At 40.0% G+C, this 16,139-nt stretch overlaps 1 protein-coding gene across 1 annotated transcript; it reads left to right on the plus strand.

Moving 5' to 3' along the window:
* The first annotated feature begins 1,033 nt into the window (after nucleotides 1-1,033).
* On the plus strand, nucleotides 1,034-14,257 carry SPARCL1 (SPARC like 1). Its single transcript, XM_063156806.1, has 11 exons — nucleotides 1,034-1,406; nucleotides 4,517-4,634; nucleotides 4,737-4,790; nucleotides 7,270-8,412; nucleotides 9,093-9,162; nucleotides 9,829-9,956; nucleotides 10,539-10,659; nucleotides 11,399-11,535; nucleotides 11,988-12,136; nucleotides 13,053-13,201; nucleotides 13,724-14,257. The coding sequence occupies exons 2-11, from the start codon at nucleotides 4,581-4,583 to the stop codon at nucleotides 13,750-13,752; spliced, it is 2,034 nt and encodes a 677-aa protein (XP_063012876.1). The 5' UTR covers nucleotides 1,034-1,406; nucleotides 4,517-4,580; the 3' UTR covers nucleotides 13,753-14,257.
* Nucleotides 14,258-16,139: the final 1,882 nt, after the last annotated feature.

The raw sequence follows: 16,139 nt of genomic DNA on the forward strand, positions 1-16,139 counted from the left end.
GCACCGACTGGCTGACAGACAAGCAGAATTTCAACTCCAATAGGCATGGATTAGTTTCCAGACAGAGAAGCAGAGATAAAAGGGAAAAGGATTTAAAGAATTTCTCATGGACTTTTGTCAAAGGGGTTTTTTTCTGCTTGGTGTACAGAGTGAGGGCTCAGCTCTGATTTCAGGCTCTTTTGGTTTTTTAAAAAATTTTTTTGTTAACTATAAACTTCACAGTTGGCCACATAAAACATAGTAAATTTTTGTACATTTCTCACTCTATTTTTTCTAATCAACACCCATTGTCTATTGCCATTTTGGGTGAACAGAAGAGAAGCCAGTAAAACTGTAACTTTAAAAAGAACCAATTAAACTATTATCTAAAGGGACTGAATTTTCAGCATTTGCATTACAGTTCTTACCATTCACACACTTTATTTCATTTTGCTTCAACCTCTCTTCCAATCATGTCAACACAATATGTAAAGTGCCCTCCTTAGGAAGAAAGGATATTGGCAGAATGTGGAATTTTAGACTGGATTGCTGCCTTTATCACTGGAAGTGCTTTTGCTCTTACATTGGTGCATTCCCTCCACTATTTCTGGACAACTTCCCAGAAAGCACTCCAGTTCAGGTGGAGCATTTTATGGAATAATGAGATGACCAAAAAAAAAAAAAAGAATAAAGAATAAACTTATTAATGCTTGCAGAACCAGAAGCCACAAAGCCTCTGCTGCAGAGGTTCATGGAGGATTCCACACTCCTCACCAGCTCGCTCTGATGGCAGACAGGCAGCACAGCCATAGCAACAGCTTCCAAACAGCAAACTCCTCAGTTATGCAAGAGCCTCCAACCAATTCTGGGTTTTACATACCTAATTTAGAATTTCTACCTTTTTGCAGGCTCACTCGCACCATGTGCAGCATACTGAAACAGCACTGGGCAGTTCAGCAGGGGCTGGCATCCCCTGTGTTCCACTTTTCCAGCCAACAGTGTGGCTGCCCCAGCAGATCCCTTGGTTCAGCGCTTCTGGGAGCAGCTGATGCAGCAGAAACTCTTGCACCCACTCCCTTTGGCTCCCCTCCCTGCAAATCACTAAATATGTCCTTCCCACACAGCCGCTGAGCTCCGCTGGCCCAGAGCCCGTGACACTGAATTGTCTTTCTGATTCAATAATCCAGCAGAATTCCACCAGCCCACTGCCCCCACCTCGCCCCATGGAAGCCTAGGATTCCTTGTTCAACCAAGACCCAAAGAGTACCATCCTCCTTCACTGACACTTGCAGCACAAGGCACATGGTGGGAAGGTCTGTTCCAGACACCAAAACACATCTCAGGAAAAGCAGCAACATTTTGCAAGGCTCAAGGATTTCTGGTACATCAGTGGCAGGCCAAGAAGGAGCACCTCTTCTACTGCTATGGTACTGTTTCTTCTTTATTCTTAATTAAAACTTTAGAATGCTTTATATCTAACCTTCTGCAATTTTTTTCCACTGACTACAAAAGAGCTGAAGCTTTCATAGAGTGTCATCTGTTTTAAGGATAACACATTTCAGATGTTTATGTCTAGAACAGAAAATTACCTTTATAAGAGAAAATAATGTGTAGTTTCTGTGTTTAGGAATACAACCCTTATCTTACCACTGGAATAATTATTTTACCAGTGATCCTGCAAAGCAAAAAAGGATTATGGCCAACAAGAGCCAAGAAAAGCACACACCTCCTTTGGAACCATACAGTAGTCCAGCTGAAAGCCACGGTGCAACCTAATTTCCCTTCAACAGTCTCTTGAAATATCAGTTCAGGAACCTTAGTCCAATAGACAAGACCAAAAAAACAGATTCACCTTCTTTTCTCATGTTGGAAAAGAAATAGAGAGAAATGCTGGCTGGTCTTGGAGGAACCTTTCAAAAACGTATTGGTAGACCTAGTGAAAACATGTACCAAACAGGGAACCCTTGAAAGAAATGCAGGATCTGGGAGAAGACAAAACCCACCAACTAATATCAAAATAATTCTGCATAATAAGTAAGTCTCATTTTGATCCTCCTCAAATTAAATCAAAGCAGCTCACTGTGACTTGATCTGGTCTTAAATTACAGACAGCTCTGGTTAAAAAATAAAAAATAAACAAAGAAAAAAACCAATTAAAAAAAAAAAAAAAACAAAAAAAAAAAAAAAACCAAAAAAAACCCCCCAAAACTCTAAAAACTAAAGATCTAACAAGATCTACACAAGCATTAAATAAAATGAAATGGTAGAAAGGAAACATAAGAGATTAAACAAGTACAGTAAGTTAATGTGAATGGTTTGTTAAAAATTGTTTTAACTTGTCCGGAAATACTTTTGGTTTGGTTTTGATCTTACTGCAGCCAGCCATCAAGGACTTATGTCCAATGGCTTTTGCAGCTGTAAAACTGGCAGCATCAGAGGGGTCAATTCTCACTATCAGCTATTTACTGGTACAGAATGAGTGAAATAATTTTAATGCTTTATTTTTTTTTTCCTTTTTGTGATCTTTTACTCAGATCAGAAATCTGCCTCAAAATCTGCCTATGAGTTTTATGTGTGTGCACACATGAACCAGCTTCTACATGTATAATGTGCTCATGCACTTACAAGGGGCTTTTGAGACAGATCTGGAGACAGGAATGTGCTATATCAGTTGTAATTTAAAAGTATCACACTTATGCTTTTATTAAAGATTCATGTAATTGATTAGTATTTCAAGTGACTGCTGACTCTATTAGAATGGCAGCCTGTAGCCTCCATGCCATGCAAACCCAGCATCCCTTGTCAGCATTGCTTGCTCAATAACCCAAGATGAAGTATAGTTAAATTACTCATTTCTTGGTCAAAAACCCCATTGTACACAAGAAATTTTCCTATTCACCTCTTGGCTAGGTCTTACTACAAATTCTCCTTCAGAGTATAGTGATTTCATTTTCCCAGAGAGATGTCTCCCTGCTCATATTTTTAAAAAAAGTTTCTTGTGTAATTGTTCCTTTCTGACAGTTGTATTAAACTTATGTGTTACAAAAGTTTGCTTTTAAAAATTCTTTCCTAGGACATATTTGGAAATTAAAGCAAGAATGAAGCCTTCCCACTTAGTGTAAAAAATATCATCTCACAATCCATCATAGGACACTCCAATCAGTGTGGTCAGGCTTCCCTAATAATTTAATACTTATTCAAGACTAAATACTTAATTCAAGCCTTATACTTCCTATGGGCTGCTGCAGGCTTGCTCTTAAAAAGAAAATACAAAAGCCCTGTCCTGCCACCTTAACTCAGATTTATTCCAACTAGTTTTTGATTATTTGAGCAAAGGTGGTAGAGGCAACATTTACAGATAGAGACAAGCCAAATTATAAAATTGCAATTATAAATAAAACACAACATGGAGAACTTTTCATTTATAACTCTCAAACTAGTTTACCAAAACAAATATGACAAATGAGAGTTTTATAAAAGGAAACTCAGATAAGTGACATGCCCAGGTCTGTGTTGCTCACCAGCAACAGAAAGAAATGGAAATCAAGCCTACCTGACATTCAAATCCTTCTTTCCTCAGTCACTTGCAAGGCCTTCAAAAAGCACAGTATGCAGCTTTTAGGGCTTTACATGAAGTTGGATTATTGCCCTGCATTTCTGACAAGTTGCCTGCATAATCCTCAGTCTAACCATACTTGCCCTGATCTGGAGTGACTGCCCATATCCAGCCCAGTGAGGCATTTTGCATGTGCTCATTATTGGCTTTTGTTGTATTCTGCCTTTCCCTCTGAAAACATCTTGGACAACTAACTGTGAATGCCAAAGAGATAATAGATAATTAGTCGAGAGGTAATTTGGAGACTAACTGCAAGGAAAAATGGACTGCATACAAGATATGCCCCACTAATGAGTATTTTGATCTTCATTGAGGAAAGATAATTACATTAAACACTGTTTAACAGAGGGATCTTTCAAAAGTGTACACTTTGGGTGACAATTTCCAAGAAAACACAGAAGCAGGACTGCACCCCTTCTTCCAGCAGCCTGGGCAGCACTTCTGAGCTTGGAGACCTGCTGAGCAGAATTTCACCACCTAATTCTTCCTACCAGACACAGAGGGGAGCAGCCAAGAGACACCTCAGCTGCAGAGGTGCCACAAGCAGGCACTGCCTCACTTTATTGCCTTCAATTAAAAGAGGCATTTTTCACAAAGTGGTATCTCATAGGGGTGCATAAGTACTTAGAACTATCTGTAAGTATTTAAATACTTAACCTATGTCCGTTCACAGCTCTGCCTTTCAGGAACACCCACCTGGAGTTTGTGAACACAGCCTGTACCTTCACCACTGTCAAAGAACCGAGACTAAAGTGTCCTCTAATTAAGCCGGTCTCACATCTGAGTTTGCAGGACACTGTGTAACAATTTTGTGGGTCTCTAGCCTTAACAATTTAAGGGAACCACTACATTGCTTCCATCAGACATTTCTAGGTCATTATACCCAAATCCTAACTTGTTTTGTTTTCATGTTTCTTGCAGAAAGGAAACCTCTAAGCTCTACCCCTGTACCATCAACTATTGTCCTCTACAAGATCTGGAAAACATGAAGGCTGTAACCCTCTTCATTTGTCTTGTAGGACCAGTTTTTGCTATTTCAGTAAGTCCTCACCAGGCTATTATTATCAGGCACTTAATTTCCTATTCTGAGAATATCCTATGCTTATGGATGTGCAGATATTCATATATTTGTCTTTTTTAGACCCATCCTGTAAACCACAAGCTCAGAACTCACAGACAGAAAACTCCAGAAAAGGTACTCTTGTTCTTTAAACAATAAGAAGTAACTTACTTTATTAATCCTAAATATAAAAACACATTACCACATACATACTGCTTGGCAAATTGATTTATGTTAAAAAACTTCAGGCCCTCTCACCTCAAGAATTAGTGCCAAGTATCTCATGCCTTGCATATTGACAATTGCAAACAGGACAAAATCTAAAGCTCAAAATGGAAATTTTACTTATTGAGAAAATTATCTTAAATTAATCCCCACATATCATCATTGCCCATATTTGCACAAATAATAAGCTCCAGTGACAAAATTGTTGTTATCACAGCTCCAGTATAGGAGGAGGATGAAATCCTCAATTTATCACACCAGGGGATCACATGCAGTCTCAAATATGTAAGAATTTTAGCCACCATATGTTTCACTATTCATGGTGCAGAGCATTGGACACAGCTTGTCCTGGCAGAGTAATCTGCGGCTGACAGGCCAGATGCCCTGATGGCAGTGAGACAGAGGATTGCACCAGCCCTCCCTATGTCACATATGTGTGCTAATGATGATGCCCATAGTTTTGCATTCATGGCTGACCCAAATAAAAATTCCTGTTTATTGCACTGAGCCTTTGTGATACAGACACAATGGATCTTGTCTCCAAGCCACTGGGGGTTTCAGAACTACTAAACTCATATCATGCTCTGTAGTAAGAGATTCAAAATCCCAACTCTTATGCTAACCATTTTAAATTTTTTTTAATTATAAACTATATCCCACTCTATACAGCTTTCCAGATACATTTCATGTCAATCTGGATCATGCTCTGCACTATGAAAACAAAAAAAAAATTAACTTTTCCTAATGAAGCATCCAGCAGAGGAAATGGTACAAAGATTAGTTTGCAGCCTACAGCTCTCTACCAGAAATAATACACATAAGACACACCAAAGCAAAACCTTGCAATAGCCAATGAATCATCAGTTCCAAGTGTGTGCATCATCTACCAAAAGCCAGCTCTCCCCCACAGTATCTAATCACAGATAGTGATAAAATTTGCCCAAGTTCCTTCACGAGTGCTTGAGTTCTAAGAGCTGATTTTACCCAGGGAACAAAGGTATAACAGGAAGCAGGACCTGGAAGCTGTATCCAGGCACATCTCTGCAGAACTGGTGCAGGACAAGGCTTCCTGTCAAGACTTGAGCCAAATCTTTCTCAAACTGCTACTTCAAGCACAGGTACCCACAACAGAAAATCTTAAAGACTGTTTAGCCTTGTGTTTTCTGAACCTGTAGAACTTTGGAAAAGCTCCAGTGAATTTCTGTTATATTCTGTTAGACTCTGTTAGATTCTGTTAGACATACAGTCTTCCCTTGAAAAAGTTAGAGTTGGAATTGATACAGTGAATATAGTTCCCTGAGCTATTTCCACATTAGCAAGGACACCAGGCAAAAGACAAAACAGTAAAACATTAAGATACCACTTTGACATTAGGAAATAGGATATAGCTGATCTACCAGAATCAAATTAATATTTTCAATCTTACCTTCAAAAATAAAATAAATGCTTGTGAGTAGAGTGCTTGTTTCCGAGCAGTCAAACTAAAGGAAAAAAGCTATTCCAGCAGCTTGGATGGACCAAGTGAGAAGGACCATTAAACCCAAATTAAACCCCCCAAAAGCTTTAATAAATATCAGCATCAGGTGCTACATTCTTGTAAGCAGAAGGCAACACTGAACATCCATAGGTGTTGTTCAGAAACACACACAGCAGCAGAAAGGCAATTGCTTCAGCAAGACCTGACAGTAATTTCAGTACCTGCTTTCTCCTCAGCATTTGAACCATTTCCACTGAAGGTACCACTTCTGCTATTGTCTTGACAGAATAAGAATAAAAAAGGCACTCCAAACATCTATTGTTGATTTTATATTTGTCACCACACACGATAGTTCTTGGTGACTTCAGCCAGGAAGTAATGATAGATTGGACTCAAAGTAGATTTATGTGTGGATTATAAAATCATTGCAGGGCACTTCTCAGGAATTACTACCATGACACCTTGTGAGAGGTGCTCTCTCTTCATCTGCTCCTCTTTTCCAAGGTCCCTTATTTTTTCCCTTATCTGTGCAGGAAGTTATGTTTCACATCCCCCTTCTCTGAGCTAAGTGATAATTACTGCAGCCTACAAGTGCCTATGGTTATGACTAAAATACTAATTAAGCATTCTGAGATTTCACAAGACACCCATATGCATCTCTCTCTGAAACAGAGTTGGATAGACCTCTCCAGAAACTCCATCAATAAAAGAAGGGACAGATAAACAGATTTTCTGAGAAAGAGAAGGCACATCAGCTGTGAATGTCGTGCCCTAGGCTAGTTTAAGAGGAGCACATACAAAGAAAACAAATAAAGCCAGTGCCATGCTTTGCAATACAAGGCAAAAAATAACACTGCATCAGCTTCAAATAAATCCTAAGATTTATTAATCTGCTATTTAATTTTTTTAAAGAGTGAATATATTCATCCAGAAGCTTCAAAGGAAGAGAACACAGGGTATGTAGATGAGGATGATTTGCTGCCCACTCCCAGAAACTTAAAACCAGGCTCTGAAGACAGGGATGGGCCCCAGACCATGAGGAAGCAAGAAAGAACTGGGAGCAAGCATCAAGTGAAAAACAGCCTGAAAAGCATCGATTTCCTTGCACTGCACAATAAACTAGGTTTGGCTTCAGATACCCAGGACAGTGACTCTGGGAGCAGCGGCAGAGAACAGTCCAGCTCTGAGCATGACCAGCTCAGGAACCATGAGAAACATAGGAACACGGCAAACCAACACCTTCCAGGCCATACAGAACACCCAGTGGGTGCTTTCAGCCTTGAGCATGAGCATAACATGTGGAAATATAACAAAAATGCTGTTGGCCTGTCTGAAAAAAACAGTGAAAGCAATGATGAGGAAAGCATGGAAGAAGAGGACGAGAAATGGGGTGAAGAAACTGATTACAGAGACACAAAACACAAAGACCATCAGACACATCAAGGTGACCAATACAAAAGACAGGAACATGAGAACAGCATGCAATTAGATGATGAACTGAGAGATTCCAGACAACTAACCTGGAAAACCAAGAGACACAGCAAGAAATTTGACCTAGAGGAAGAAGAGAGGGAGAACAGGAAGAAGTCCTATGAAGAAGAAATCCCCCTCTCTCAAAAAACCCATAATGAATATCAGGATGGCAAACAGCAAAGTCAAGAGAGAAACTACCATATTCAAGTGAACTACCAGAGTGATCATGACACGGTGGGGAAAACACAAGATAGGGAAGACAGTAATGATGATGACAGTCATGACAGTGGTGGTGAGGAATATCTCAGCAATACCTGGAAAGAAACAGCCTATGAGGAAGAGGAGAGAATCCAGAGTAACGACCAGGAGAGCACCAGTACCGAGGCTGGAGGGGAAGGAACCATTGAAGATGACACTGCAGTTCACAGAGACACTGAAGATTACCAAGTTGTCAAAATTAAAGACCTTGCTCACTCTGAACAAGATTACTATGCTCATGAGCCACCCAATTCTGACAACAAGCAGCAACTGAAAATGAGTAGCTCCATTCAGAACATGAATTCAATGGACAGTGAAGATAAGGTAAATTATCTTTGAAATAAAACTTGAGTACTACAAAAAGGGGGAGAGGAACCAGTTCTAAATTTAAATTCCTGATTATTGAAATGACCTGTTGGAGAAAAACAGGTGACTTATTAATATGCAGAAGTCTCATCTCCCTTTATACTCACTGTTCCTCTGGGTCATGCTGTGTCACTGCATCCAGAGCACTAAGGTGAATTGGACTAGAAAGGAAGTGAACACCATTCACATAAGAGCTCCAGACCCAGTGGGGTGTGTAATGAAACACACAAATAAATACAGATACACAGATGAAAAACCTGAAACCCAGTCTCCAGCTTACTAGGCCAGCTGTTCACTCATCTCTCACAAAGATTTTAAATGCTACTACACAAAAGTGAACAGCTTGGAAAGGCGGGACTAGAGTCAATAGAATAATTATAAGAAACTCAGGCCTTACTGAGTTCCCATTTCTCTCTCTCTCTCTCCACCTCTTACTCTATTTTTTTCCCCAAATAACAAGAGCATGGTAATACTACCAAAGGCTTTATGCTCTTCTCACAGGTTTTGCATAGCAAAACAGAGCAAATTGTGCCTCAGTCAGCTCTGTATTTGGACCTGAAAAAAAAAATTAGGCCAAGTATTTTTTTTCTTCTCAAGATTTACCACAACTCTCTGCTTATGCCTCTGTGACTGTGCAGGTTAAGACTACAGACAGTTCCCATGGTGAGATGGAAAGTGTCAGCAGCAGGAATGAGGAGGCTCTCGTTGGTAAGCCCCAAGCAAAGCTGTCATGTAACTCCCAACTCTCTGCCACAGGGGAACCTGCTGGTCTGTATTTCTTTTCTGCCTTTTGCAGCACAGGATTTCATGTGACTGAACTGGGCTTGTGCCTAATCCTGTGTTCCCAGAGAACCCCTTCCACACTCCCTTGGATTTAGTAATTTGTTAGTGAAAAACATTTGTAGGCAGTGCACAAACTTTTGTGTTAGTGATACAGAAATGGGGCTTACCTTGCACTGAGAGCTTTCAGTTTCAGAACAGTAGCTTGAATTCAAGCAGGAGTGGGACAAAGGCCAGTGCTTGATTCAGCAAAGACAGATGGGATATGTTTCACCAAAGGAAGTTGGTTGTCTGGAGGTGAATGTCTGAATGTCAGCCCCTATAGAACAAACAGCTTTTTCTAAAAAAATTTAATAATTTCCCCATCCAATTCAAATCTGGGACTGCTAGAAGTCTCACAAAAAATTCTCATTTAAAGTTTGGCTTGTTTTATTCAATACAAGATCCAGCTTCATAACAAACTTAAAAATGCAAAATTAAAAATGCATTTGAACTTCTTGGTGAATACTGGGCTGTTTTGCTTTGGCTCTCAGTAGTATCTGACAAACACTTGGCTTTATCCCATCACCTCTAATAGTCCCTCTTTCCTGCTAGGACTGCCAGACACATGTCGGAACTTCCACTGCAAAAGAGGCAAAGTCTGTCATGCAGACAAACAAGGGAAACCCCACTGCATTTGCCAAGATCCTGCTGCTTGCCCTCCCACCAAAGACTATGAGCATGTGAGTATTTCACCCAGTGCACAGGACTGGGAAAAGCCTAAAGGGCTTGTGAACCTAAAGGGTTCACAAGATAACATTCCCCTGCTATTATTTAGCATGGTTCTACCCTAAAAAGCATGCAAGTGAGTTTGAGTGATTCCAGTAATTGAAAAATTAAGTATAAAGCACACAAACTCACTGAGTGTGGTTTGAGAGCAGTATGAACCCATGTAACTGCAGAGTGACTGACTTGCTTCACTCAGTCTCAGGGATTCTACCTTTTCCCTGTCACTAAAAATTCTATGTATCCATTTGGTATTTTAGAGCACATGCTTAGTACACATCCAGTGAAATAATCCCACAGCATCTCAGAGGCTATATTACAGCCATAGAACTAAACTGAAGTGTTGCATAACTGGGCATGCAAGTACAGACAACTAGTCCTCATGAGGGCATACAACAACAACTAATTCCAATACTACTGATCACATGCACTCCCGTTGGTATTCACCACATGTTAATAACGTTTTATTACTGTAATGCCTCTGAGTGACAAGGATTTTTCTCAACACAGTGGTGGGGTGGTGGTTTTCCTTTCTCTAGGTTTGTGGTACGGATAACAAGACTTATGATGGCACATGTCAGCTCTTTGGCACCAAATGTCAACTGGAAGGGACAAAAATAGGACGCCAACTGCACCTAGACTATATGGGCTCCTGCAAATGTAAGCTTCTTTTCCTTTGAAGAATTCAACTCTGTATAAAGAGTCAGTAGTTTAACAAATCTGCCAGCTCTAAATCACCCTTCTTCCTGTGATCTGCCACTTGTGCATCAATTATCTGCTAATTAAGGTCTTCAATGTTTAAAAATTATCTGAAACCTAGACATCTCTCCTGTGCTTACACCAATTTTTTGTTGACCTTATCTTCCCCCTGCACTGCCTTATATGTTCCTATTGCTATAGCCTTTGAAGATTTTTGTAAATTCTTGACCAGTTAATAAATTTTCATTTATTAACTCTCAAACCCCCATGGAAAACAAAAAACTAAAAAACATCAACCAAACTTAGATGCAAAATGTAGAAGTCAGGATCTAAAAGCCAGAACTGATTTCCAACCTCTTTGACTGCTGCATATGGCAGGAGGAAAGTGCATTCCCACTCAGAATATTCCTTTGCTGTCAAAAACTCTACTTTCATGTAACTGACTGATTAGAGCTTCACTGCACAATTATGCTCAAAAGCTGCACAGATATATAAAGGTTGTGGTTTGCACAACTGGTTAAGCACGTGCACTAAAAAAATTTTAGATTTTTATTTGAACACATTAGGTACATTCAAAATTTTATGTATTAACAGCTCCATCAATTCTAATTTTTACTGGAGGTAGATCTCAAATCTCAGAAATGCTCGAATGGGGGCTTAACAGATGACTTGTTAACAAAAGCTTTTCTCTTTGGCACAGACATCCCCCCCTGTACTGATTATGAAGTGGATCAGTTTCCCCTCCGGATGCGAGACTGGCTTAAGAACATCCTTATTCAATTTTATGAACGTGACCTGAACACTTCTGGGATTCTAACTGAAAAGCAAAGGAATAAGGTCAGCAATCCTTGTCAAATAAGACCATGCAGTTATAGGGACTAGCCCAGAACATCTCATACAAAATGGCATCAATTAGACGACTTCTAAGATGGCTTATTTCCCCCAAAACAAGAGTTGCTTGCCTCAGGACAGAAGATGGGATAAAACTGATTTAATCTCCTAACAAGCTGAGGCTACTGCCCCCCTTAGCTGAGTTTGACAATTAAACCACAAGAATTTCACTTCCTTTCTAGTTACTGCCAAAGGTGACCTAGACAGCAGTAAAAATGTCGTGGACTACTAAGGCAAGCTTTTCATGCTGCATATGGTCACCAACACTAAAACACATTTCCCTAGGGATATTTTATTATCAAGTTTCATTTCTCCAAAACACCTTCTTGCCAGATAGCTCTCTTCAAGACAGATCTTCAACCTGAAACAAAAAATAACAATTTCTGTGTTGAGCTCAGGTAAAAAAGATCTATCAGAACGACAAGCGCCTTGGGGCTGGTGACCACCCGGTTGAGCTGCTCCTGCATGACTTTGAGAAAAATTACCACATGTATGTGTATCCTGTGCACTGGCAGTTTCACCAGCTTGACCAGCACCCTGTTGACAGGTAAAAAAATATATATGGCTCAGTTCTGATTTGCTGATTAAACTCAGGCTAGTTTACTTTTCTACACACCTCAACGGATTCTCTACATACATACAGAACCAGTCCCTTAGCTGTTAGAAGCCATTATCACCCCCTCTCTAACACAGAACTTTTTCTCTCATTGTTTTCCTGATCATATCCTAGGTCAGAATCTGCTATCCTCTTGCCTTGCACAATCAAGTATTACACTGTAAGTTCTACAGTGTCTTAATACCTATTAATGCTCTCAGCCAGGAAGAAGTCCTTTTATACTGAAGCTAAGAGAAACAGGCTAAGTACAAAGGACAGAGCCCTGGCAGCAAAAGTGAGGTATCCATAATTTTCAACTAACACCACAGAGGTCTCTCAGTTTAAGGAGCAAATATAGTCACAGTCCAGAGGAAGCTTCCACCTTCTGAGAACATAACTCAGATTTCAAGGTTTTGGTCATATCAACCAGTGATGGAATATGTATTTCCAAGTTCAGACCTTCAATATCTCAGGACAATCACACTTACTGTTTTAGAACATTTAGAACATAGTTAAGCACTTTGCAAGCTTGATATCCTGAGGATTAACAGCAAAACTCCACAAGCAATGAGTTGTGAGCAAGTTGCTCCCGTCAGTACCTGTAATTACTACAAAAGTAATACTTGTTGTAGGAAAAAAGATGTTGGCAAACAAATATTCAGCAAAAGCATTTTAGTTCATCAGGTATTAGACATCTTTATCATGACCTGGGACACATTCACTATTGTTGCAGAAGCACCGCAACAAAATCCACTGGAGCATCTCTGATAAAGCCATCATTGCTGTCTTGTAGCATCTTAAATCAGCTTTGATAATCCTGCTGATTTATGAAGGAAATGCAGCTCTCCATACCTGTCCTTTCTTTCAGATTATTAACACACTCGGAGCTTGCACCCTTGAGAGCCTCCCTTGTTCCCATGGAACACTGCATTACCCGTTTCTTCCAAGAGTGCGATGGAGACAAGGACAAACTCATTGCTTTGAAGGAATGGTGCCACTGCTTTGGGATTAAGGAAGGTAAACCTAAAAGAATAGGCAGATGTACCTGCCAGAATGTTCCTGCCAAGAACATTACTCAGATCTCAAAGTAAGGCAAAGAAATTGTGAGCAGAAGCCCATGGCTACAGTGCCGAGAGGAATACAGAACACTAATAACAAGCCTGCAAAAGGTCAAGAGGGTTAACAACGTAGCACAGGTTAATCCCAGAAGAGTTATGGGACAGAGGGCATTTGGCCAAAGAAGCAGACTGAAGAAATGTGTTTAAAATCCTACTTGCAAGTCCCTAATTTAAGTGGAGGCTGATTCTGGTCAGAAGTCAGATATATGGAACCTTTGCTCTTCCCAGAATTTTTCCAGCTCTTCTGATAACACTTTACCAGCCATGAAGGATGAAAGCTGCAAGGAGTTATCTTAGTACATGTATACTTGTGCCAGTGATTGCTCATTCATAGCATCAGTCACTTTATTGTCAGTGATACAGCATAAAACTGTCTCTTCAGCATAAAATGTTAATAATATTTTCTTCTTCTTTGTTGCAGAGGACATAAATGAAAATCTCCTTTTCTGAGCCCAGCTGAACAGACTCCCACTACTGTACTAAAATTGATGAATCCTGCTTACTTTCGTAATTAACAGCTTAACAGCCTTCAAGAAAATGGTGGAATGAGGTTCACTGAACTCTTACCAAACAACCCAAGTGCAGAAAATTCCTACATTCATTAACAGCAGAAAAGTTTAACTACTTCATAGCTAAAAAACAGTGTTGCCCCCCCACATGTATCCATGATCTTTCTGAACCAATAAATACTACTAACCTAATGACTATACTGTTTACAAAACTCTTCAGTAGAATTATAGAATGTAGATGTTATCACCCACTGAAATGGGATCTGTTTCCTTTATTTACTGTATTGTCAGCTTAACACGCTGCATAGAAGTCTCAAATAAAATAGAAGTCTATTGGAGATATGGGTTTCATCACAACTTTGTTGAAGAAAATTGTGTTTCTTGCACCTTTGCCCATCTTTTGCTCTCCTCAAGAGAGGCACAATTTAAGCATAAAAAAACTCAGGACAGGATATGATTATTCCTGAATCCTCATAAATTTGTGGTTTTAAGGTAAGCACTTCACTGAAAACATTCCAGACATATTCTGCTTTAAGGAAAAAGCCCCAAATGCTATTCCCACAAAGGATGATCAGCAAACACCTTTCCCCTGTACCACGTCATCTCTCCAAAGAAAAGAAGATGGGAGTGAGAAATGCTATTTTGGTAGCTTAAATAGTGGAAGTCCCATCCCCTCTGCTAATTTGCTCTTGAACCAGCAAAGGCTGATAATCGTAGTCCAGTCCCAGGCTGATGCCCTGGGATACAATGAATTAAGCTAGCTGTGATTATTTTCAACACAATGACTTCTTACACAAACCAGAGATTACTTCCTAGCACTGCCATTTTTTTTCCATAATCCTGACTTGTTGCTCACTTCACATTCTGCAACATTACACAGCAGTGTAAATAACTCAGCCTGGACAGCATGTACAAAAGCACATTCTCTATGCTAGTTCCATTTGGAAAAGATCCTTTCCCTGGGACGTCAAATATCTTGGAAGAGAAAGTAATTTTGACAGCAGTTTTCCAGCCTGGCTGCAGCCACCTGCTTATTTGCTCTGCCTTTTGTTTACCCCACACAGGGTTGGGTGGCAAAAACACAGCTCTCAAACTGCAAGTACACTGCCAGTACACAGCTGGCCTCAAAAGGTAATGACTTTAACCCACAAATGCCCATTTCTTCAGGAAAAAGAATTTATGCTGTCTCTAGTTTGGAGCTTCAGTACTCTCAGTATTATCACCCGAGTACTCCTCCAGCATCGCTACAGTCAGAATATCTACAGTGAAAAAATAAACAACAAATACTCTTTTCATAACACATTTCCACTGCCAAGCCTGTCGATCCTCTAAGGATTAGTAGCGGTTGTTACAAAAAAACCCTGCAGTTTTTATCAGCTGAGAAGTAAACTAATAACCAAAAACATCTGAAGAAGTGATGATTCATAACATTTTGTGGTTTTCTGATGCCAGACAGATATTAAAAATTGTATATAGAGACTGCAGATCCACATCCCCTAACTCTCTAAGAAGGGTCTGCTCTTATGGATCATGCTTTCAAAATCCAACTACGCTGCTGGGAGTCTACTCTGCATAGTGCAGCACATCACAGAAGAAAACAGATGGGCAGGAAGAGGTGAGCAAGGATTGAAAGAAAAATTAATACCTTTTGACACTACCTTTTCCTTTGAAAAGAACACTAATAACTCTGCAAGAGTCCCAGGGTTTCCTGCATAAACACCCATAACTCCTCCAGGTTTCACTAGCTAATTGGGAGGCAGGGGTAGGGTTGAAAAGGAGAAAGTCCTAAACCCATTAATTAGTTAAGCAGGATGTGGATAAAGTCTCAACAGGGCATGAGTGTGTCACAGTATTGTTACACAAGGTAATTCCAGACACGACATTTATCACCAACTCACTTCAACCCATGGATCAAAATTCCTGAAGTCCTCAGGTCTCAACATCAACTTTCAGCTGTCACTGTCACCAACTCCTGACACCAGTACAAAATTAACAGCAATTGATTAAAAACACAGAGAGAAATGTCAGCAACTGTTGTGCAGCCCCTGTTAGCAGCACAAATGCTACAGAAAGCCCCCATCAGCCTCCAGACTGCAAGTTATTCACATCACCTGTAGGGTAAGAAACCAGCACAATTTACAAGATTATATTTCAAGGTTGCTCTTTCCAGTGATTCTGTTGATGATGCAGTCTCCACAACAGCTGTACTGTACCCCACAAGCAGTGAGAAGAAAAGGAACCACAAAATTCAGCTCCTCAAATCAGTCACAACTTCTCTGACACAGAGGCACAGTCACACATTCAGATGTGAATCCCAGCCACACTGTA

Source organism: Melospiza melodia, chromosome 5 (genome assembly GCF_035770615.1).
Source record: "Melospiza melodia melodia isolate bMelMel2 chromosome 5, bMelMel2.pri, whole genome shotgun sequence".
NCBI lineage: Eukaryota > Metazoa > Chordata > Aves > Passeriformes > Passerellidae > Melospiza > Melospiza melodia.

Excerpts from the sequence above, each read along its gene's own strand:
- SPARCL1 (XM_063156806.1), top strand. The coding sequence starts at position 4,581 with ATGAAGGCTGTAACCCTCTTCATTTGTCTTGTAGGACCAGTTTTTGCT. Across the intron at positions 9,957-10,538 it reads CCACCAAAGACTATGAGCAT|GTTTGTGGTACGGATAACAA; the intron begins GTGAGTATTTCA and ends TCCTTTCTCTAG. Across the intron at positions 10,660-11,398 it reads CTATATGGGCTCCTGCAAAT|ACATCCCCCCCTGTACTGAT; the intron begins GTAAGCTTCTTT and ends TCTTTGGCACAG.